The 22,742-nt window shown below is 37.0% G+C and overlaps 1 protein-coding gene across 10 annotated transcripts in view; it reads left to right on the forward strand.

Moving 5' to 3' along the window:
- Positions 1-22,742, forward strand: part of AKT3 (AKT serine/threonine kinase 3) — a 285,284-nt gene that overhangs the window by 7,703 nt on the left and 254,839 nt on the right. For 4 of the 10 annotated variants that reach the window (XM_039530509.1, XM_039530513.1, XM_039530512.1 and 1 more), the window contains exon 2: positions 18,093-18,247. In XM_039530509.1, coding sequence (XP_039386443.1) covers positions 18,202-18,247 — 46 coding nt within the window. In that variant the 5' untranslated portion in view covers positions 18,093-18,201. Of the gene's footprint in view, positions 1-18,092; positions 18,248-22,742 lie in introns of those variants that run through there. The other 6 variants (XM_039530519.1, XM_039530514.1, XM_039530516.1 and 3 more) reach the window with 3 other exon arrangements.

Below are 22,742 nucleotides of genomic sequence, written 5' to 3' on the forward strand. Positions count from 1 at the left end.
CCTGATCCAGGTCCACTGAAATTAATAAAGGTCTTTCCATTAACTTTGGTTGGTGTTGAATGTTTAATGAATAAGTGTGCCAAATTTCCTTTCAGGGCTAGTTTAATACCATAACTCAGTATTCCTCAAATTGAAAGTCTAAATTTCTGAACACTGTAGACTAACAATTTTTGAGAAGGCAGAGTTTCACTTTACCAACAAGCAAAATGTCTATTGAATTCTAATTCTTTTTTCTTTGAAAAGTATAATTTTTTAATATATAATTTTTTGGTTTTTGAGGGGAAAAATTGGAGGTTAAAGTATGAATATTAGAATGAGTTGATGGTTAAATGTTGGACAAATTTAAAATCTGTAAACAAAAGTATAACCAAAATTAAGACAAATGCCATTAAAAAGCAGTTAATAATAAATAGGGTATAAGGACATCAATAGATTTAAAGGCCAGAAGAGACCCTGATGATCATTTAAATCTGACCTCTTGTGGAACACAAGCCAAAGATCCTTACCCTCAAGCCCCTAACTTATTTGAGCTCTAGCATACTTTTTAGAAAGATATACAGTGTTGATTTAGAGACTTTCAAGTGATTAGAGAATCCACCAAATCCTTGGGAAATATGCAAGTTGAGTGTAGCTCTTTAAAAGGATCCCCGATTTTTGAAGAAAATTATAATAAATAGGAGCTATTAGGTGGATTTAGCTGAGAAGTTAGAGCATGGTTCAAGGTTACCAAATTAAAGTTCTGGCAATTTTTGGATGCTGTGAGGGATGGGACCTCTAAGTTATATTTCCAGAATTGTATACTCTTATTAAGTATCATTGCACCATATCCCCCAAATTAATAAATACAACTTTGAGAATGCAGAATGTAATCTCTTGGTGAAAGTTTTATTGTACTTTTCAGTCTGAAATAAAGTATTTTGAAAAAAAATTAAATTTGATCTGAATATTTTCCTGTACTTAATTTTGTTATTCATAATGGCTCACAGACCCTTGGATTTTACTTTTTAATCTGTATAGCGGCAACAGGATAGTAGGTTCTTTATGCCTGGTTAGATAATCAAGTTCCAGAAAAGTAAAATGCACATGTATGAACTTTCGTATGAGAGTTCAGTTGGACTACTCACTCACACACACGTTTACATATGCGTGTGTGCAGGATCAGAGCCTAAGTAGACAGCATACAAGCAGAAGGCTTGGGAGAAGAGAAAGGGGTGAAGCAGAATGGTGAGGTCAAGTGTGCTTCTTGTGTGCTTGATAACTTATTAAAATCCAGATTAATGGGAATTTCTGGATGCATTTAAAATCAGTCCACTTAAGTGCCTAAATATGGATTTAGATTCCTGATTTTTAGGCATCCAATCTTAAAAATGCTAAATCTTTGCCTTAAAATTTATTTTGCTTTGCTATTATGAGTCATTACTAGGCCTTTTTAAAACAAAACTTTATCTGTATTAAAAATGACAAATTGGTGTTCCAATTTTAATTTATAGTATGCTAACTATATTACATGCAATTTAAAATTCTCAGTAGAGAAGGCTGAGCATAGTTCTGATACTTATCACTAGTAAAATGAATGAAATGACTCACTTTATTTAAATAAACGTAATACCACTACTAGGTTTAATCTCCTGGTGCTTTTTCTTCTTTGACATCTAGTTTTAAATTTTGTTAATTTAAGGATATTTGTTTAGTTTCAGTTAAAAAGAGAAACGACTTAATGTTTTCCCTTTGTTACATTTCCAAGACTCTGTTTTATTTTGTATTTTTTTTGGTAAACTGGCAGTTTAAAATTTAAAATAGCATTTGTCAGTAAATGTTTGACATTGTATTGAGAGGGGGACGAACTTGAAAAAATGGAGGCATGTTAAAGCTATTTCACCTGGGAAAAGAGAAGGTAAAAGAGACATCCTTAAGATTCTTAAAAGCCGGTAGAAGGATCCACTAATTTTTAAAGGTTTCCATGTCTTCATGTATGTAATGAGTTTTTGTTTCTTTGGTAAATAAGAACAGAGTTGGTCAGTTCAAATTACTTTAGCTATAGCCCTGTGTGTTAATCAGTCAGTAGGAACAACTTGTTTTTTTCATTATTAATATGGACCAGAAATGCAGATTTATAGTTACCAGTAAAATTTTCAAACAAAAACTAAATAAAAAAGAGCATTCATGTAGAGTATATTTTGCTAATATTACATTGTTACATATTTTCTTAATTGCCGCATTCTTGATGCATTTCTTGGTTTAGTTTTGCAAATTTAATGAAGCTAGAATTATTTTTTGTTAATACGAGACACACATCAGACATCTGGGTGCATTTGGAGCAATCCGGGAATCACAATAACCCATTTATCTTTCTCAGTGTACCTCTTTCCCCAGTGTAAGAGGGAGACACTGCTGCCTTTCCATGTACCACATAGCTTCAAGTAAATCCTTTTTTTAACCATGAGATAAAGCTTTTAAAAATAGATTAATACTAATATTCTGAAATATTTTATGGCTTTTGCTGCAAATTTTAAATGAAAATAAAAATATATATATTATGCTTATTACAAAAGAGTATAAATTTGTTAGGTTAATTTTATAAACTACAGAGGATAGAAGACTAATGGGAAGGAATTTAAAGATTAATTTAAGTGTCTTAAGTTATACATACTAAAAGATCGGTATTTTATAGTGATATGTGCTAGCTTATATTACTCATATTACCTTTGTCCTGTGTAATCAATTTTTTATTAGCTTCAGAAATGAATTAATCAGTAATACCCCTCTTCCTGGTCCCTTTTGTTGAGTAATGGTGGTGTTTAAACCATTTAACCCCATGGAGACTGTACAGATCACAACAAAAGATGTAATCTATTCTGCAAATGTTTAGTTATAAGCAAAGTTCTGGATTACTTTTACTTTTTTTTTTTTTTAAGAGCTTATCTACTCAGTCCTATACTTTAATATAAAAATATATGGAGATATACCTGTCTCATAGAACTGGAAGGGACCCCTAAAGGTCATCGAGTCCAGCCTCTGTCTTCACTATCAGGACCAAGTACTGATTTTGCCCCAGATTGCTAAGTGGGCCCCTCAAGGATTGAACTCACAGGCCTGAGTTTAGCAGGCCAATGCTCAAACCAGTGAGCTATCCCTCCCCCCAAACAACTTGTGGAACAGGTGGTGGTGCCCTTCTTCCCCATTTCTTATGGGATATAGCCTGGGTGGGAGACCCAGGTTCAAATTTACCCTGTACAAATAATCATTGGAGTAGGGACTTGAACTTGGTTCCTCCATCTCCCAGGTAAGTGCCCTAACCAGTGGGCTATTGGCTGTTCCATCCAAGTGAGGGCAAGACAGAGCCTTGCATCTGGTTCCTTAGAGCAGTGGTCTCCAAAGTGGGATGTGCGCGGGGGTGCACAAGAGGATCCTTCGGGGTGCGCAACAGGAGGAGCAGCGCCGGAGCAGCACCGCTTTTTTTCCCTCCTCCCTCGACAGTTTGGCTGGGAGCAGGGGGTGCATGCTCAACAATTTTTTACTGATGGGGTGCGCGATCAAAAAAGTTTGGAGACCACTGCCTTAGAGCACTCGGCCACCCAGAATCTCTCTCGATATTGTATCATTTGAGTTGCTTTCATTAGACATGTATACTAAATTAAATAGTTACATCCTGTGCCACTGTGTACCCTGCATCATGGCCTTTCTTGTCCTAGCTAATTATGATGGACAACATCTCTAGTTGTTTTGATTAGAATTCTAAATGATAGTGGATGCACACAACTTATAATTTAATATTTTTGATATGAAGAAGATATAGATATGGACCTTTGTCTGGTTTTGGTATCTCTCTCTTTCTGGGTTAGTTGAATGATAGAAGAATTTGGAGATTTTGAGGGCGTCATTAAACTCATATAAACGAGGCAATTATTACAGGGCCACATTCATTACTATAGTGAGGCTGCCTGGCTCTGGAGCCTTAGTTCCTTTCATAATTTGTCTCCATTTCTATAGGAGGTACCATCACCTTTCTAGATTTGCAGGGTTTTGCTGCTATACTTTAGTTACTGTAGAGTTTGAATTGAAAAAAAAATTGTTCATAATTATTTGAGCTTAGTAACTGATGATTTCTTTCATTTTTAATGATATTGAAAACTTATTTATGAGCACATTAAACAGTATTTCTTAAAATGTATTCCCCAAGTCACATGTAATATTTGAGCATTTTGTGGTGCCAGTTAAGATTTTACAGACGTGTTAGATTTTTTCGTGTTTTTTTCTCTTCATTATATAACTACAGGCCAGAGTTAAGGTTGTCTAAGTTGCTTAATGGTGCATTTATTACCTTAACGTGTTAGGATTTCTTTTAATTGTAACCTAAGCTCTGAATTTCGTGGATTTGTATTACTTGGTTTTGGAAGAATTAGTACATCCTTATAATATTTTTTTACACTGGTATTACTTATAAGTACTCTCAACCTTAACTCAATATTAGCACAGTTTTCATGTGTGAATTTTTTTAGTTTTTAAAAATAATTAAAAATATCATGCACAAACACTGAACTAGAAACTCCATGCTACAATGCAATATTTCTAAAGATGGGAAAATATGTAGTATCAACTTTAAATAATAAAAAAAAAAGACTAAAGGTTTTTAAGACTTTAAACAACAAAACAACCAGAGCAGTCAGATCATAGCAGCCGGATTAACTGGCTTTACAGATATTTTGCGTCATCAGAGAAGAACAGAGCAACGGAAGTGTACTGCTGAATCTAGTCTTTAGTTTGCAATTAACTTACTGGTTTAGAGGGCTGTGTTAGATTAGTGCTATGTGAAGGGAAAGTAGGGGAACTCAATATCTCTATGCTTTGAGAGCGCCTCCTATATTTCTGCCACAGTTCCCCCAGCAGCATAGTCTCAATGTGCGTTGGCGCTGAGGCCACAGCTAGCATGGAGCCACTGGTGAGCTCCCAGGTGCACTATTGTGTCCAGATTTGGGCACCACATTTTAAGAAATATGAGGCAAATTGGAGAGAGTCCAGAAGAGAGCAACACAAATGATAAAATATTTAGAAAACCTGACTTCTGAAGAAACCCAGTTTTTTTAAAATCTATGTTTAGTCTTGAGAAAAGAAGATCGAAGGGGAGACCTGATAAGTCTTCAGATACATTGATCACTGTCTTCTTGATAAGTCATTCTCCATGTTCACTGAAGATAAGACAAGAAGTAATTGGTTTAATCTGAAGTAAGGGAGATTTAGGTTGGATATTGGGAAGAACTTTCCAACTAACAGGGTAGTTAAGTGCTGGAATAGGAATTCCACCACCTTGCCTTGTTAAAAACCTTCACTGATAGGTTACCAACAGATTAGACACCTGTCAGGGATGGTCTAGAGCAGGGGTCCCGAATGTGGTACCCGCGAGCACCATGGCACCCGCCGGGGCATCCATGTGCGCCCGCCTAGTGGCCGCCGGACAAGCAGCCGCCGAAATGCTGCTGAGAAGTGGCAACGTCAAGAAGCGCTACTGCCGAAATCCCGCCGAAGTTCGGCGGCATTTCGGTGGCTGCTTGTCCGGCGGCCATGGTCCTCGGCAGCTAGTCATCCGGTGCCCACTCCACAGAAAAGCTTGGGGACCACTGGTCTAGAGATACTTGGTCCTGCCTCAGCATGGGGAGATGGGCTAGATGATCTTTCAAGGTCCCTTCTAGGCCTACATTTCTATGATTAATCATCCAGCAAGCTTCTTGGCCAACTCTGTTAAAACTCTTGGATGCACGTTATCCAGACTTGCTTATTTCTGATGTTTAACCTTCTCCTGAGTTACTATTGGAATGGAAAATGTTTTTCATCATCAGATATAATTAAGTCATCTTTCCTCCCCTCAAATACAGAACAGAAATATTTATTGAACACTTGCATCTCTTCTGCATTAGTATTGACAGTTCTACCATTTTCACTTAGTTATGGATCAGTATCTGTGTTAGGATCCTTTTTGTGTCTGTTATACATTTTAAAAAAATCTCAAAACCAAAACTTCTTATTGTCCTAATCTCTGTTGGCCATAGATTGTTTCTTTTATCAATTTTGTACAATTCCTGGCTTCATTCTCACTCTTATCTGGTCAGATAAATATGTATACAAACTGCAATTGCTTCAACATGAGAGATTGTAAGAGATGTTCCCCAGAATCAGGGCATTCTCCTGAAAGGCGTGGGTTAAAATTCCTGCTCTAAACCAGGCAGAGGGGAGGATTTAATCTGTCTCCCCCACATCCTGCTTGATGCTGTAACCACTAGGCTGAAGTTTATAAGGGGAGCACCACCACCGTTTTTATTGTTCGTTTGTGAGAAAGGGTATAGGGCAAAGGGCATAGGCACCTTAAGTGTCTAACTCACTGTTCATTGTACAGGGAGCCTGGGTGCCTAGCGTTGGGCTGTGGATTCTATTATGCAGTAGAGTGCCTAAAATTAGGTTCAGCATTGTAATGTCTAAGTCCCTTTTGTGAGTCTCGCCTTGAATCTCTGTGTCTCTGCTCAAAATTGTTTGAGGATAGGACCTTATGTTTTTGTGGCCTGGTCTGCACTGGGGGGGGGGGCGGGGGGAGAATCGACCTAAGATACGTCGACTTCAACTACGCTATTCTTGTAGCTGAAGTTGCGTAAGTCGACGTATCTTAGTTTGACTTACCTCGCGTCCTCAGAACGTGGGGTCGATTGCTGCGGCTCCCCCGTCGACTTTGTTTCCGCCTCTCGCCGAGCTGGAGTTCAGCAGTCGACGGGAGAGCGATCGGGGATCGATTTATTGTGTATAAGTTGCACGTGATAAATCAATCCCTGATAGATCGATTGCTACCCGCCGATCCGGCGGGTAGTGTAGATGTACCCTGTGAGAGTACCTGCAGAAGGGGCGAAAATTGTTTTGTTTGCGCTGGCAACATTGTTTCCCTTTTCTTCTCCAGCTATCCCTTCCTGTTGGGAAAGGGGAGGATGCTGGGATTCCTACCAGGATGCTGTCCCTTTCCTGGGATCTTGTTTGGTACTTCCATGTTTTGTAGCGGTCTGCTTATTAGGTGTCTGATAAATTTGAAGCTCCCTAACCTCTCTTATTTCTAGAAGGGAGAAAGAGCACACTCCATCATAACTTTTAGAGGTACCAGACTGCTACAGTGGCCCATGGAAGCTTCTTTGCTCTTCCCAGACTCTATTTTTAAGTTCTCTTTTTGGTGAATAGTTTCAGTGCTTATGTTTGTAGCTGCTCTTATCTTTCCTATGCAGCAGCAAAGTATAATTGACCTGATTTTTGTCAGTTTCACTGTTCTGAGAGTTGAGAATAGTAGTAATGAAAACTAAAAAGACACTGGTCAGTTTTCATTCATCTTCAGCTTGAGAAAGCTCTGTCACCAGAGGCTCTAGTACTGTCTGTGTGGTTCATTCTTAAGACAGCACTGCATCAGTTGACACTTAATTCATGTATGGGAAGTATGTCTTTGCAGTTATAAGGGCTAGAAACTTAATTTAAAAAAATGAAATGTTAGTTTTCGTTGTATGTGGAATAGCTGAATGTAACCCCTTAATACTGGTTTCATAGCATCCCAAAGCAGAGAGGGGAAATGTTATCATAATTGGTTCCAAAGTAGAATCCTTTTTTATATGATTTAAAAATTACTTACCTGGCTGGGGTTAAATGTTGGACTTGTATTTTCAAATGTATCAAAGAATAGGTTCCTGAGTGTGCATATGATACATCATGTGCATGATTTGCTAGTACAGCACCGGATAAGGTTGTCTGTAAAAGTTCTTGCTGTTGCAGGGAGAAACAACCCAATCCATTCTGATACATTTTCCAGCAGTAGAAGAATACAAGGTAAATTCTTCCTTTTTAGGGGGCAGTTGGCCTGCAAGAGATCTTTAACTCTAGTTCCTTCATGCACTGAGTTTGCTTGCTTTGTTAGATAAACTTACTTTCTAGGATGCTAGCTACTATGGTACTGTCATTGCAATTTAAAATTCCCAGTATTTGTTATGTTTTGAGTATCATTGACAATATATACAAAGAAATGTTTGGGTTATATCGGTTATGGCTAAAAGTTAATATTTGTCCTTTAAGTTTCTTCTTGCTGCAAGCCATCTTACCTTCATGAGCAGTAAAGCGTCCTGTGGCACCTTATAGACTAACAGATGTATTGGAGCATGAGCTTTCATGGGTGAATACCCACTTCGTCGGATTCATCCGACGAAGTGGGTATTCACCCACGAAAGCTCATGCTCCAATACGTCTGTTAGTCTATAAGGTGCCACAGGACGCTTTGCTGCTTTTACAGATCCAGACTAACACGGCTACCCCTCTGATACTTACCTTCATGACTTTCAAGTATTTTTGTCTGCCATTGCAACTTTTTGTGAATAAGAGGAAATTGTATTTTAAAACATGCCCCTAGATCAGCAAGCACCTGCCCTATCGTCTCTTTCATTTAAAATAGTACTTCTAGGAAAGATGCATTTCCTTAAGAAATATGATAAAAATATAGTACTTTGTTTTTTTCTAACTGTAAATTAAAATAAGCAAAAAATCATAGTTTAATGGGGCTTGGGAAAACTTTAATATCCTAGGAAGAAAATATTTTTTTACCTAAATTTTGCCCTGTTATACTTATTATTTTGTATATACTGTATTTTAGCTCCTATTTTCTTGTATTATTTTATATTCAGTATACTCCCTAATATATTGTCTTGTTGCCAGCACCACACTCCTTTTCAAGCTTTTATCACTTTCCCTCATCCCACTCAGAATATTTAAAATTGAAGTTTAGTCAACCCTCAGTCTCTGTCAGTGTTGGTAAAATTAAGGTTTCCTGTCCCAAACACCGTAAAAAGCTTTTTTCTCATCTCTTGCTGTAAGACAGACCTACAAAAATGGGAAAATTAATGTACTGGGAACAGTGAAAGTGACTACAGGTGACTATGCACATTTGATCCTCTCAGTATCACTACTCTGGAACTTCAAATGTGTCGGGGAACATCAGTGTTGTTGACTGACCAAATTACAGTGTTGTTTGGGAACAAAGTTAAGGTCCTGTCTATGCTACAAAATGGAACATTATTATTGGGTCTCTTGAAATAGGTGAAGTTCTAGTATAGATGAGGCTCTTACTTGTAAATAACACATTGCATCCTACTTGTCTCTAATGAAATCTGTGTTGTCCTAAAAGCCCCTCATTGCATATTAGAGAGAGAGTGTGTTTCTGAACAGGTACATTTTAAATGAAGTTTCACAATAAGATCAATTTTGATATCCCTGGTACCGAGTAACTCTTGAAAATCTAATCAGTGTTTTACAGACTTAATTTTAGAGTGAAGTAAAATGTTTTCACAAAGTTTCAACAAAATTTAATAAATAGGGTTTAACGTTACAAATCTTAAAATAGCCCCTTTGAAATTTGATCTGACTGTACGTTTATTTTAATTTCTGTAGCTCAATATTAACTTATTTACTATCTCCTCTAACTTCACATATTATGATTTGTTTGAAGAGTTTACTTTTGGTAAGCAAAGTTATTAACAATTGTTGTATCCAGGACTAAAGATTATAGTCAGGGTGGATAAAAATCAATTATTTAAAAAAATAAAAAGAAATCGGATTATTTTGATAAAATGCTTTTTGAGGAAAAAAGCTATCTAAAGATACACTATAGCTCAAAGATATCTTATCATGGACTAGGGATTATAAATTCTAATTCTATAGTATGAGATAATATATTCATGTAATGTTTCAGAAAAGTTTTGTAAATGAGTTCCAATAGTTCATGGATTAGGGACCCAATCTTATGGGGTTCCAGGGTCTTCTGTATAGATTATTTAGGTTAACCTTTCTACCTACCCAATGGGACTCAGTGCTCAGTCTAGAAGATACCATCAAAGATGCTGTTTTGCAGTTCTTAAACTGTGGATTTGTGTCTCCAGAGATAACATGCTTTTTAACAGCAAAAATGTTTTTAAATAAATAATACGTAGCAGTGAGAAATAACAGACCTCAGCCCTATTGTCCCTCTGCAAATTTGTGTACACAGAGTCAATCCCTTACCTCTCTCTAAAAGTGCAAAGTTTCAAAAAGTTCAGTGAATAGAAGATTTTTGGGGGTGGAATAGATCTGGACAAGGAGAAGAAGTCTGGAGATATATGTGAGAAGGGAGGGACAGGCAGTAGAAACAAAAGACTATTCTTGAATTCTCATGTTTGAGCAAAAAATATAGTTGTTACTCTATGGTACTATCATTTTTGATGCATTTGTGATAAAAAATAAATAGCTGAAAAAGGCAGATGTTCCTTTTACAATTTCACCTTTAATGTAGTACTGAGTGTCAGTGAATGCAATGAGTAGTGCTAAATGAGCTGTATGGTAGTAATAAATAACGGCATTGACTTATTTTGTTTAGGAGAATCCATCCTCAACATACAGGATTCTGAAGACTATTCACCTTTTAAAAAAGGGCTCCAGAGGTGACCCTGGTAACTACAGGCCAGTAAGCCTCACTTCAGTACCAGGAAAATTGGTTGAAACTATTGTAAAGAACAAAATGGTCAGACACATAAATGAACATAATTTGTTGGGAAATAGTTAACATGGTTTTCGTAAAGGGAAATCACGCCTCCCCAGTCTACTAGAATTCTCTGAGGGGGTAAACAAGCATGCGGACAAAGGAGATCCAGTGTATATAGTGTATTTAGATTTTCAGAAAGACTCTTAAGCAAAGTACGCTGCCATGGGATAAGAGGGAAGGTCCTCTCATGGATTGATAACTGGTAAAAGGATAGGAAACAAAGGGTAGGAATAAATGGTCATTTTTCAGAATGGAGAGCGGTAAATAGTGGTGTCGCCCAGGGATCTGTGCTGGGCCCAGTCCTATTTAACATATTAATAAACGATCTGGAAAAAGGGGCAAACGGGTTGCAAAATTTGCAGATGATACAAAACTACTCAAGATAGTTAAGTCACCGGCAGACTGCAAAGAGCTACATAAGGATCTCATAAAACTGGGTGAGTGTGCAACAAAATGGCAGATGAAATTTAATGTTGATAAATGCAAAGTAATGCACATTGGAAAACATAATCCTAACTATACATATACAATGATGGAGTCTAAATTAGCTGTTACCACTCAAGAAAGATCTTGGAGTCTTTGTGGTTAGTTCTCTGAAATCATCCACTCAATGTGCAGCGGCAGTCAAAAAAGCGAACAGAATGTTGGGAATCATCAAGAAAGGGATAGGTAATAAGAAAATATCATATTGCCTGTATATAAATCCATGATACGCCCACACCTTGAATACTGCGTGCAGATGTGGTCTCCCCATCTCAAAAAAGATGTATTGGAATTGGAAAAGGTTCAGAAAAAGGCAACAAAAATGATTAGGGGTATAGAATAGCTTCCGTATGAGGCGAGAGTAATAAGACTGGGACTTTTCAGCTTGGAAAAGAGGCTACTAGGGGGATATGATAGTGGTCTATAAAATCATGAGTGGATAGAGAAAGTAAATAAGGAAGTATTTACTCCTTCTCATAATACAAGAACAAGGGGCCACCAAATGAAATTAATAGGTAGCAGGTTTAAAACAAACACGAGAAAGTATTTTTTCACACAACACATTGTCAACTTCTGGTACTCCTTGCCAGACAGAGGGTGTTGTGAAGGCCAGTACTATAACGGGGTTCAAAAGGGAGCTAGATAGCCATTGATGGACCTATCTTCCATGAATCTATTAGCCAGGATGGGCAGGAAGGTGCCCTAGCCTCTGTTTGCCAGAAGCTGGGATTGGGTGACAGGGCATTTGCTTGTCTGACAACAGAAAAAGGGAATGTCTTCTTTACAGAAACAATTGATACATCAGGAAATGCACAGAATATTTTCAAGAAGTAGCAGTAAAAGCTATAACCAACTGTGAAAAAAAATTCAAATATCTAGTATGCAGCTTCGTCACAGAAAATGCTGCAATAGTGTCCAAGATGAGAAGAAATGATTTAGAAGAGAGTCCCAAGCTAATAACATATGGTTGCAGTGCACATTTGATGCACCTCCTAGCCAAAGACTCCAGAAATAAATAATTACGTTGCTGAAATTGCAAAATACTTCTGTAACAACCACTTTGCAGCAGCTGCTTTGAAAAAAGTGGGAGGAACCAAGCTAACTCTCCCACAAGACGTGCGATGGAACTCAGTAGTGGACTGTTTTGAGCACTATATCAAGAACTGGCCTAATCTGATCACAGTTTTTGAACAAAATTGTGAAAAAAATAGATGGCACTATCACAGCCAAAGTTCTCAACATTGGACTTAAGAGAAATGTTGAACACATGCTGAGTACCCTGAAGCCTATTTCTGTACCCTTGAACAAAATGCAGGGAAATAGCTGTTTTATTGCTGATGCTGTTGAAATTTGAAAGGAATTGAGTGAGATCTTAAAAAGAGAAATATGCAATGACAGAATTAAATTACAAGTATTAAAAAAATAAAAAAAAAACCCAAAAAACAAATGGGAAAAGCACTATCTCCAGCTCATTTTCTTGCAAATATTCTCAATTCTTGGTACCAAGGTCAAACTTTAACTGCTGAAGAAGAGGAGTTGGCTATGACATGGACATCCAGCAATCATCCCTCTATAATGCCAACTATAATAAACTTCAGAGCGTAGGGTGAACCATTCAAGATATAGATGTTTGCTGATGTTTTAAAGAAAGTCACACCAGTGAACTGGTGAAAGTCACTTAGGCACTTGTATTCAGAGACTGTTGAAGTGATAATCTCACTTTTAACAGCAGTAGCTTCTTCTGCCAGTGTAGAAAGAATATTATCTTCCTTTGGACTAATTCATTTCAAATTGAGAAATTGTTTGGGACCTGAAAAAGCAGGAAAGCTTGTTTTTCTTTTCCAGATGAAGGTGAAGGTGACAGAGTTAGCTGCAGAAGCCAATATTTTTTATTTCTCATGTTGACCTGGCTGACGTAGTCGATTTAATTTTTAAAAAATATTTCATTTACCTATTTTAATAAAAAAAACAATTTTAATAAAAACAAACCTGATTTAAAAAAACTTGACTGTTTAAATTTAAAAATTCATATGCTTGTTTTGTTAAAATATTATATGTTTGCTGTCGAAGGAAAAAAAAATCTAGAGTACATAACACTGTTGTTTTAGTTAAATAAACAATTTAAATGTCTGTCTAGTGATGTTCTCCTCCTAATACAGCATGGCAAGAAAATCCTCCAAATATTAATGATTAACCTGTTGAACTGGAGATGGTTCACCTCCCAATGACTTCATAATTATCTGCTTCAATTACCTTTGGTAAATGAAATAACCAAACAATCATTCATTTTCTGATATAGCTGTAAAACTAATCTGAAAAGTTTTCAATAAATCATTTAAAAATGTGTAGTGTGTACCTTCAAAATATGAAACCTACATCTATCTTTGAGTTGTGAAGAATATGTATTAAGGTTATAACAGCCAACAAGAATTCACTTTTATGTAGCAATCCATGATTAAATTGAGTCTTCCTGACTAGTGATTTAAATCAAATCCACCATGGTCAGGGTCCCATAAACAGTCCAGGTAATTCTTAAGTAATATTGTGATGCTGGAGATAATTCAGTCACTTATCTTCTCATCCAGTTCATTTTGTATATTTCAGTTCTGTTGGTTGAAGTACTGTAAGGTACTTAGGTGGAGGAGATCCCACAGGCATACACTTTGAGGAAGTTAATAGGTAAGAAAAACCCATGGATAGCAGATGAAATCATTTTTCTGATGGATGAAAGAAGGAAAGTAAAAGCACAAAGATGGATAACAGAAAAAGGGGAATATGGAAGACTAAATAAAATGACGAAGAATAAATGCTAATTAGTAATGTCTGAATGAGAAATAGAAATAGTCTGAATAATTGGATAAAGAGAACGAAGTGATATGTATCAAAGTACTCCATTTAGGAAGGAACAATCAATTGCACCCATACAAAATGAAAAATGACTGCCCAGGAAGGAGTAGCGCAGAAAGGGATCTGGTGGTCATAGTGGATCACAAGCTAAGTATAAGTCAACAGTGTAACACTGTTGCAAAAAGTCAAACATCATTCTGAGATGTATTAGCAGGAGTGTTGTAAGCAAGACATGAGAACTAATTCTTCCACTCTACTCCGTACTGCTTAGGCCTCAAATGGAGTATTATGTTCAGTTCTGGGTGGCACATTTCAGGAAAGATGTGGACAAATTGGAGAAAGTTCAGAGAAGACTAACAAAAATGGTCTAGAAAAGATTGGAAAAAAATTGGGTTTGTTTAGTCTGGAGAAGAGAAGACTGGGGGGTACATACGTTTTCAAGTACCTAAGAGGCCTTTACAAGGAGAAGGGAAAATAATTGTTATTCTTAACCTCTGAGGATAGGACAAGAAGCAATGGTCTTAAATTGTAGCAAGAATGGTTTAGGTTGGACATTAGGAAAACCTTGCTGACTATCAGGATGGCTAAGCACTGGAATAAATTGTCTAGAGAGATTGTGGAATCTCTGTCATTGGAGATTTTAAAGAGCAGGTTAGACAAACACCTGTATAGAATACTTAATTCTGCCATGAGTTCAGGGGACTGAACTAGATGACCTATCATGGTCTCTTTCAGTCCTATGATTCTATGATATTTGTGTTTTATTGACCTCAAAAGGTATTTGAAAGAATCTGCCACTACAGAGTGCTCAACATATTAGAGCTGTTGGGACTGATGGATACGAACTCTGAGTAATAAACAATTATATTGGAATCAAGGCAATTATAATGGGAGATGCAAATGAAAATTGAGTAGAGATCAAAAGGAGTGAGAGACAGCGTTGTGTAATGTCAGTGACTTTATTCAATGTTTATAGTGTGTGTTTGATTAAATTAATAGAAGAAATAGAGGAAGGTTTAAGATGAATGGAAAATAGGTTAATAACATTTGCTGTGCAAATGACACAGCGCTGTTGGCTGATTCAGAAGGTAGTCAGTTGAAATTCATAGAGATTACAGATGAATATTGCGAAGAATATGGTCTAGAGTTGAATATGGACAAGACAAAAACTATGGTGGTATGCAAGGATCCTGGGAAGAGATGCAAGATTCCAATAAATGACACAGCCATACAGCAAGTAAGAAATTATTGCTACTGAGGAAGCATCATTACAGAAGATGGGAGATTGGATCCTGAAGTCAGCACCGAATAGCAAGAGCGAAAGAGATATTCTGGAAGAATAAACGTTTGAGAAGGGACACATATCTCACAACTAAATTCTGACTGTTAAAAACTTTCATATGGTCTGTGTTAAATTACGGCTATGAAGTGTGAACATTCAAACAATCAATAAACTACAGTCCTTCAAATTATGTGGTTATAAAAGAATTCTGAAAATATTGATAAACCATGGAACAGATGAAAAAAGTATTGGAGATAGGAACTCAGCAAATACTAGTTGGAGATCTTAAGAAAAGAAAGGTTTGATTTGCAGGGCACATTTTTTTAAGTAGGTCAGCGGGTGATGCATGTTTGCAGGCGAAAGTTTATGGCTGAACAAAAAGAGGAAGGAAAAAAAAATCTTGGATGGACAGTATGGTATCTTGGGTGGATCAAAAGGACTTTTGGCTCACAAAGAGATGAGCAGAGGGGTTTACAGAATAGGCTGCCATGGTTGCAAACCTCCAATAATGGAGATGTCGTATGAGAAGATATACTACTGTGACTATTATTTATTGTAGTAATAATAATGGCTTCTCAGTCTTCTTAAAGAATAGATGGAAGTCTCCTGTGAGAGTGAAACTGGAGGCAGAGTTTTCCTGAAAAATATTTTTTGTATGTACAATGTTATGTCTTAATAGTTTTTTCACTTCTCTCAGACAGTAGTTTAAAACTCTAATCTGAATTGCACAAATTAAAACTCTCATGAGCCATGTACAAAATCATAAAATAACCTAGGAAAATCACTAATAAACTTTGTGTACTAAGGTTAATGCTGCAGAAATGCAAAACTATATATCCCCTTCATCACCCTAAATAATACCTAAAATGAAACCTAAATGCTTAAAGATATGAACATTTAAGAACAGCATCTAAAAGCCTTGAGTCAGCTGATGAGAATCTGTTGTTTTGACCTTAAAGAAAGTTCTTACAGTTAAATAAAGCCATCCGCAAGAGTGCAAACAAACCAAACAAAATCTTTCTGTTTTAGGTGTTTTTCTAGAGTATATGGGATTCAGTGCTTTTGTATAGATGGTTAGATTTAAGCACAATTGTAAGAGTTTGCAGGATTTGGGCCTTATAGTGTGTAGCAATGATTGTAGTATCTGAACGAAAGAAAATTAAAAAACAAAAATCCACCTGTATATTTCTGAAAAACAATATATGAAAAACATAAAATATTAAACTAAATACACTTGATATTTATATATTATCATGTCATAAATTAATATGTAAGGAAAATATATTTGTCATTATGACAGAGGGATAGCTCTGATATATTTGTCGTTATGGGGGGAGGGATAGCTCAGTGGTTTGAACATTGGCCTGCTAAACCCAGGGTTGTGAGTTCAATCCTTGAGGGGGCTTAGGGATCTGGGGCAAAAATTGGTCCTGCTAGTGAAGGCAGGGGGCTGGACTCAACTCAACTCAGTGACCTTTCAAGGTCCCTTCCAGTTCTAGGAGATTGGTATATCTCCAATTATTACCTAGAATTTATTTTTTTTACAGCACAATATCGAGTCAAACATAACCTTTCCTCCAGCATCTATACAAAGGAAATAAAAATCAAATAATAAATAACATGAAACTGTATATGTAAGTTATTTACAGTGGTATAATTTTGAACCAAACATTGGAAGGGACACATTGCTGGTTGCACAGAAAATATTGTCCCCCTTCCCTTTCCCAACTGGCTCTGAGCAGCAGTGCTATGCACGGGTCTATCACACATTTACATTCACTTAGTTTCTATACTAAGTGTGAATGATAGTAATGTTTTATAAAACAAAAATATATAAATAAGTGTCTCTATCCCCACCTGCTCCCCCCAATGCCAGAGCCTTTGTCTCCTGTGTGTGCAGGGTATGCGCATGCATGTCTCTCTACTATCAGAGAAGTTGATATTCTATGCAATCCTCCTCTTCTCCCCCCTCCTTGATTTAGTCTCTCTCTTGTAATGTGGTGCAGGCTTGTGGAGGGAGGTGTTTAGGAGGAAACAGTGTGGCTTCTGACAGTGACACTTATGTATATAAGGCTCAGTTCTACTCTACCATCTAAAAACTGGGTTGACAGTTGTGGGAAGATATGTACTTCTGCATGCCCTAAAATTATACCTTTTTTGGGGGGGGGAGCGCTAACGACAACTCTTAAGAGGCTTTTTATATGTTTTTTTTTTAACAGAAGAGGTGTTTTGTAGACAATATGATTCTGCTAATTACTTCAATTTCGAAGTGTTTAGGGGTTTGGATTGGGTAAGGTATGGAAATATTTCTATAACCTTATATTTGTTAAAATTACAAATCAGTTAAAAACACTTCAGCAATCATGGAAAAGTAACTTCTCATTTATAATCCCTAATTGGCTTCAGACTGAAATATTTCTTTAAATAAGTTTTCTTCTAATGTATATGTGTGGTCTTGCCGTTTTTCATGAGTGCTGTGCATTTGGCACTGTATTTTAAATAAATAAAAAACAGAACATAAGAGCACTGAAAGTTTAAAAATAGAACCACTTATGAATTACATGGACACTGATAACATCTGAAAACAGGGAAAGGTGCTGTAGGTCCAACCATTGACAGTGTCCTTTAATTGCTTTCCAAACATGGGCAGAACTCTATATTCTACAGTTGGTGTAGGTGATAATAGTTTATTTAACATTGTTTGCGACAGCTGTATTTTAGTTAAGTTCTGTTTGCTGTTGAAACCTGCCATAAGACCAGAGAAGTACTTTCTTTATAGTGCTATTCAAAAATTGTTTTAACAGGCCCTTTTTTTTAATATGCGTCAATCAATGAGAGACATTTGTAAAGACTTAGCTGTTAGAATTTAACTCTTTTCATTCCTTCTCTAATACTTCCTTCCAGGCTGACTCCTCAGTAGAGATTGGGAAAGGCAGCAGAAGAGAAGCCAAACGTTCAAGCTGATAATTCAACAGAACTTTTCTTTGAATTGAGGGCTCAGAGTGGAGCCATCATGAGCGATGTTACCATTGTGAAAGAAGGCTGGGTTCAGAAGAGGGGTAAGTTCCAAATATAAACAGAAAATTCTTCTAAAGTCTAGCATGCTCTCAATAACCATATTTTGCAGCTGGGAATATGAAAAGACTAATACTTTGCTGTAATGTTCTTTCCCAGTTAATAGCAAGTATCCTCTCTTTCTGTTAATGCGACAATCCAGACTACATGGGCACTGACACCTTGATCATGCAAACAGTTAGGCACGTGCTTAGTAGTATATATGTGAGGAGTCCTGCAAAATTCAGTGGGACTATTTGAATGATCAAGCATGTGCTGAACTGGGGCCCATGGGGAATAAAGTTACAAATGTTTTCCAAAATAAAGAGCAATTTTGTATTAATTGAATTAAATTTAGCTTTTGGGTTGACTGTTTATAATGTCATTGAGTGATGTAACAGATTGAGGACTGTTAGTGTGCTTGATCTTTGATTTAGAGCTGTGCCATTTGCATTTTTAAGAAACTTTTTTTTATAAAGTTTACTTTTTAACTTTTGCTAATCTGGGAAGAAATATCTCTGTCATGGAGGTCAATTTAAAATTATTTTCTTAGTATTAAAATGTGCCCATAGCAAGATTAGGCATTTAGTTGATTGGTAGTGCATGTGAAAACAATGCCTTTAAAAATGTTTAGATGTGCTTCTGTTTAATTTAATCTCACTAATTTTTTTGTTTTATAAATTAAATTCAGCACACATATTAGTTAAAGTATAACTGACCATTTAAAGCTGATACTTAGTTTTTTTTTGTCTGATCCTTTTTTAAGTAGTTATAACTTAATTGGTAGCTGTTAGCAGTTACAAATTTCATTTTGTAACTAACCCAAAGGAGTCACTTTAGGAGAGGATGGACTGATTTGTCCAAAGCTTAACTTTTCCATCACAAAAATGCTTTTCTGCTCCCATGCTGAATATGTTGTTAAAGATCTTTACTGTGTTGTGTACATGGGTACTAGTGTATGTATGTACGTAACCAGGTTGAGTAGGGTGGGAACTAATTCATGCTTGGGGATATTTAGATCACTCCCAAGTTTTTAGTTATTTGTAGTATCAAAGTGTGTAGTTTTAAAAACGTTTCCTAAGCTTGACTTTGGCGTCTTTGCTCTCTGCCACAGTTTACACAAATCTGTGGCAGCTTCCAGTTAAAATCAAAGCTTACAGCCCATAAGTTCTTTTATCTCACTTGGAAGAAAATACACATTAGAGTAGGGGTTCTCAGACTTCATTGTACCACACCCCCTTCTAACAACCACAATTATTACAAGACCCAGGAGGGGTGACGGAAGCCTGAGTCTGCTCAGGCCCCTGTATCCCAGGTGGTAGGGCCAAAGCCCGAGCCCATCTGCCCATGTGGGAGGGGAGGGCAAAGTTAAAGCCCAATGGCTTTAGCCCCAGGCAGGGGGCCTGTAACCTGAGCCCTGCTGCCCAGGGTTGAAGCCCAGGGCCCAAGCAAGTTTAAGCCACTTTGGAGTCCTGACCCACAGTTTGAGACCCACTGCATTCGAGTCAAGTGATAGTAAAGAAGACACATAAGTAGTATTGCTCCATGACTTCCTTTTTAATGACTATAGTAAGGTTTCTTAAAAACATTTTTCCTATTTTATATTGTGAGTATTTTCTTATTTACAACAAATTTAATGACTGTTTATCTGGCAAAACTACAGCACAGATAAAGCACAACTGAAAAAAGTAGCAAGAAGAAAAAACTGAAGAACAGTAAAATAATTTGCTGATAACAGAAACAGTTTTGGCTTCTAATTGTTTAAATACCTTTAGGTTATCCTAGCAGTGATTTTTCAAGAACAAGACCATTTGGAAACTCTTAAGATAAAAGAACATCCTTTTGTTTAAATTGTCTTAAGGAATCAAATTAAGACTTTGTTTATCCAGTATGAATATGAAACTCAACAGCTTATGCTCTCAGTCCTCCAGTTTGTATAAGTAGGGGAGACTACAAAATAAGAATATCTGAATTGGTGCTGAAAGAACTCGGGGAGCTGATATTGGTATAATCAGAAAGAGATCTCTTTCTGTCTGGTTAGGAATACTAGCTTGCTTGGGCTCTTTTGTATTTCAGTATCTGCTTCTTTATAGCATAATTATATGTAAATCAGAGGAGTAACTTCCCTTTATTGGTGGTGTCTCACTTTTGTGTATATATTTTGACCAAGCGGCAACAATGGACTTAAGTATATAGCTAGGCTAATTAAAAAGTTGTAAACTGAATGAGTATTTTTGTATCTGACTCCTTCATTTAGTTCCGTTTCAGAATAAGAGGACTTGCTTTTTACCTGAAGTGGGAAACTAGAAATGTTGGATAGCTGTATCATATGTTATCACCTTTGTAATACTTTGCAACAAGATTTCCCCATGATATATACTGCTATATTTTGGGCATGCCCTTAACTAGACACAGTTCCAAATGAGACTCATCTCTTCTTACTGCAAGAAGGTTGTCTGGATCATGGCTCCATAATCTAGTTAAATCCAAGAATATTGTGTGCTGAATAACCTTTTAATTTTAGCAATGAGATGGGTTGTCTAAATAGCATGGCGTGCAGAGAGAAAGACTGTCATTTGGCATAGTGACCTCATATTTTCATTAAATGTCACTGAAACCAGGAAAAGCTGAAAAAAAAATCCTAAACCTCCTCCTATACAGTGGTTCTCAAACTCTTTTTTTCGTGGACCACTTGAAAACTGTGGAGGGTCTCGGCGCACCATTTAATCTTTCCAAATGTTTTTGTACCATTAGCTAGCTATTGTAAAGCGCATTGGATAAAAGCGCTATATAAAAAAAGCTTAATGTTGTTTTCTACAGATAAAAGCACACAACTCGTACTTTAATATCAGCAGTCTTACCTTTCTAATGCGATGGATGTGCCCTCTCTCCCCCACCACAGCGGCCACAGAGCTGAGGCTGGGAAGGAGGGCCGTCTCTCCCCGGCAGCCGCAGCCCTGGAGGTGGGGAAAGTTGCCTTTGTCTCTGGCCGCTGCAGTCCTGCATGTCCCAAATTCCCCCCACCCCCTCTTCTCACCCCACCGCCCCCTATTTCCCCTCAAGGCCGCCGTCTCACCTTACATGTGCGTCTTCTCCAGGATCCAGACACCTAATTAGTGGAGCCACACCTACATGGCTCCACTAATTAGGTGGGTGGCCCTTCATTCTCTTGTGTGCGGCTGCCCAGGTGTGCACCTTAGAGGGAACTATCCGCAGACCACCTGAATGGAGCTTGGACCACAGTTTGAGAACCTCTGATCTTATAGAAATGTATAATTCTGGAATGTATAATATGTACTACGGGTAAAGATGTGGTAAACTGAATCTTGTCTAACATGGCATATTTTCAGGTCTGGAACACACAAGATAATTTGTTTGGTTCTCACAGTAATTAATACTTTAAATTCTGAATTTCCCTCAGAAATTGGTTGCTTAATGTAGATATTTGCCTTTTTGTTTTGAGAATTTTATTCGTAATATGACTTTAAAGGTAAGTTACTATACGCTTAGGAGGAATGAATTTGACAAGCTGATTGACTGTTCATTACACAGCAGGAAGCCTCCACCATAATTTTTGCAGTCTCATGAACTATGGCATTGAATCTGTAAATGCATGGTATGTTTCTTATTGACTGTTGGGGTCAGAAAGGGACTGGGATATGAAAAATGAAATTTAATATTTTATTGAGTATTTAAGAATCTGAAATCAGCAAAAAAAATTATTTCTGGTGATTATTTTTTGAAGCAAGGCCTCTTTAATTGGCATTTTTCTGATAATTTGGTTAATATTTCTTTCCTCTTTTGTAAATAAAGACATTTTGATGGCCTATTTTTTTCCCTTCATTTTAATTTATTTTGGAACAATGTGAGACTTTTTATGTTCTTGTTTAGAGACAGCATAGATAGCGATGCCTATAGTTAGGTGGCCCAGTGCTCTCGACTCTGCTTTCAGTTGCTTGTAACTTCAGCAAACTTCAACCATTTGGACTGAAGTTTTCCATGCTGAGTGTTTGTCTCACTTAAATTTTTTTTGAATATTCCAGTAAAAATGGTTTCTCTCTTCTCAGAACATGTTAGAGAAAAATATGTTTTAGGCCTTGCTTGACATGAGTAATTAGACATGGGTGAGGCCTCATTTCTTGGGAGACAACGTTAGCGAGGTAAATGGATCAGCCAGGCTGGAAGCAGAATGTCTGTGCTAATTAAGAGAGGTATATAGCGAATAAGCTAACACAGAATGTTTGCCTAAGGGGGAATATCCAGGGAATCATTTACAATGGACAAGATAAGCCTGAAATGAAAGATGAAGTAAAGATTAAGTCATACATGGACAGTGCATAGACAGAGTATGCTATATAGGGTTTGATTCCTACGAAGTAACCACGCTACCCCCAAATCGTGTAATGCAATGGATAGAAAATGTAATTTGTAAATGTATGTAAAGGAGGTTTCTGTGTAACTTTGGATGTGTGGTATGCCCTGTACCCATCCAGTACTCCT

The sequence above is a fragment of the Mauremys reevesii genome, linkage group 3 (genome assembly GCF_016161935.1).
Source record: "Mauremys reevesii isolate NIE-2019 linkage group 3, ASM1616193v1, whole genome shotgun sequence".
NCBI classification, from domain to species: domain Eukaryota; kingdom Metazoa; phylum Chordata; order Testudines; family Geoemydidae; genus Mauremys; species Mauremys reevesii.